General features: G+C 21.4%; 1 protein-coding gene across 2 annotated transcripts in view; it reads left to right on the top strand.

The window, feature by feature from the left end:
- LOC102676824 (chloride channel CLIC-like protein 1) overlaps nt 1–1,591 on the top strand; it is a 2,871-nt gene extending 1,280 nt beyond the window's left edge. The window contains exons 5-9 of one of the 2 annotated variants that reach the window (XM_031510688.1): nt 37–185; nt 266–371; nt 453–611; nt 759–923; nt 1,095–1,591. In XM_031510688.1, the coding sequence (XP_031366548.1) occupies nt 37–185; nt 266–371; nt 453–611; nt 759–923; nt 1,095–1,195 (680 nt within the window). In that variant the 3' untranslated portion in view covers nt 1,196–1,591. Of the gene's footprint in view, nt 1–36; nt 186–265; nt 372–452; nt 612–758; nt 977–1,094 lie in introns of both variants that reach the window. The other variant, XM_006616172.2, reaches the window with a different exon arrangement.

Genomic DNA, 1,591 nt, shown 5'->3' with positions numbered 1-1,591 from the left:
TGAAAGAATTGTATTTAATATAAAATTTATTATTTTAGCAAGATGGAACTATAATTATATTTACAATGTTAATAGTTTGTTCAACATTTAGAATGATAACATGGGGACGAAGATTTCCTATTTTCAGTATCATACAAGTTATATTTATATTGAGTTTTTTTATGACATGGTGGCAACTTATAAAGGTAAGTAATATTAATTATATAATGATAATATTTAAAAAAATAATATAATTTAATTAATTTTGTTGTATATTTTTCTAAAGGAGGCTGAAGTTAAATCTATTGCAGCACAAATGAAATTTTCAGAGATACCAATATCATGTCAACCAGATAAAATGAATATATGGAATAAATTTGTTTCATTCTTTTGTAAGTATTATTATATTATATTCATTTATTGTGAAATAAATAAATAATATTGTAGAATAAAATATTTTTTTTTCTTTTTAGATAATGACGATTGTGAGAAATATTATGAAACAATAATGACTAATCCAAAATTAAAAATTACACCTGCATTTGCATTATCTCATTTTATTACTACTGTTATTCTCCATCCAATTACTCATATAGGATCTATCATATCTGTTTTTATAAATAATTCTACAGGTAACTAAGTTTTTTTTTTCCTTAATTATAATATAATATTATATATATAATAATTATAATAACTTAAATAAATTTAATAGTTTAATTTTATGTACATGTGAATGTATTATATATGTGTAAATTTAATAATTATTTTTAATGTTTTAGAAAATCTATCATGGACATATAGATGGATTATAAAATGTATACTTTTCTTATGTATAGGTTTTGTTATAATAACAATACCATTTTATCTGTCTGGTGCATCCTTTAATTTAGGGTTTGGACCATTATTAAAACTTAAAATTGGCCATGAGAAAAAGAAAGAAAAAGGTAATTCATTACAAAATATAGAAAACCGAGAACCTGTACAAATAATTCTTAAGGTAATATTTAGTTCCCTTTATTTTAATTTGATATTTTTATTTCTTATATTTGTCCCAATATTTTTACATATTTATTTGAAAACAAATAATATGACAAACAAAAGTGAACTCTTTTTAGGTAACTCATGGTACCGACGTAAATCAAATAACAGACATTCCAGTGATCACGCAATCGAACGACCTACAAATTTTAAAAAAAGAAAAAGTAATTGCGACTAATGATTCTCAGAAAGATTACAATGATTTATGTTGCGGTGATACCATAACTAATAATAAATTATTAAAAAATGATGATAAAGAATCTGATAATAGTGAGAACTTTGATGCAATGCCAATAGAAAGAAACGATGGAAGCGGAGATCGTTGATGTACATTTATGTACATTTTATATTATTTTCCTTTTTATTATGTACATAAATTATTAATTTATACTACATTTAATGTTAACATATTAAATATGATTTGCATATTCAATATTCAAAAAATCAATTTTAATTAGTCTAATAATTATATTTATATGTGTAACTTATTGCGTTCATGATGTTGTTTTAATATTGTTTACAATATATATATTTTATTTATAATTGATTGTATAATATATAATGAAATAATATT

Source organism: Apis dorsata, unplaced genomic scaffold (assembly GCF_000469605.1).
Source record: "Apis dorsata unplaced genomic scaffold, Apis dorsata 1.3 scaffold_254, whole genome shotgun sequence".
Lineage (NCBI taxonomy): Eukaryota > Metazoa > Arthropoda > Insecta > Hymenoptera > Apidae > Apis > Apis dorsata.
The sequence above is the reverse complement of the archived record's forward strand: the minus strand, read 5'-3'. Positions and strand labels throughout refer to the sequence as shown.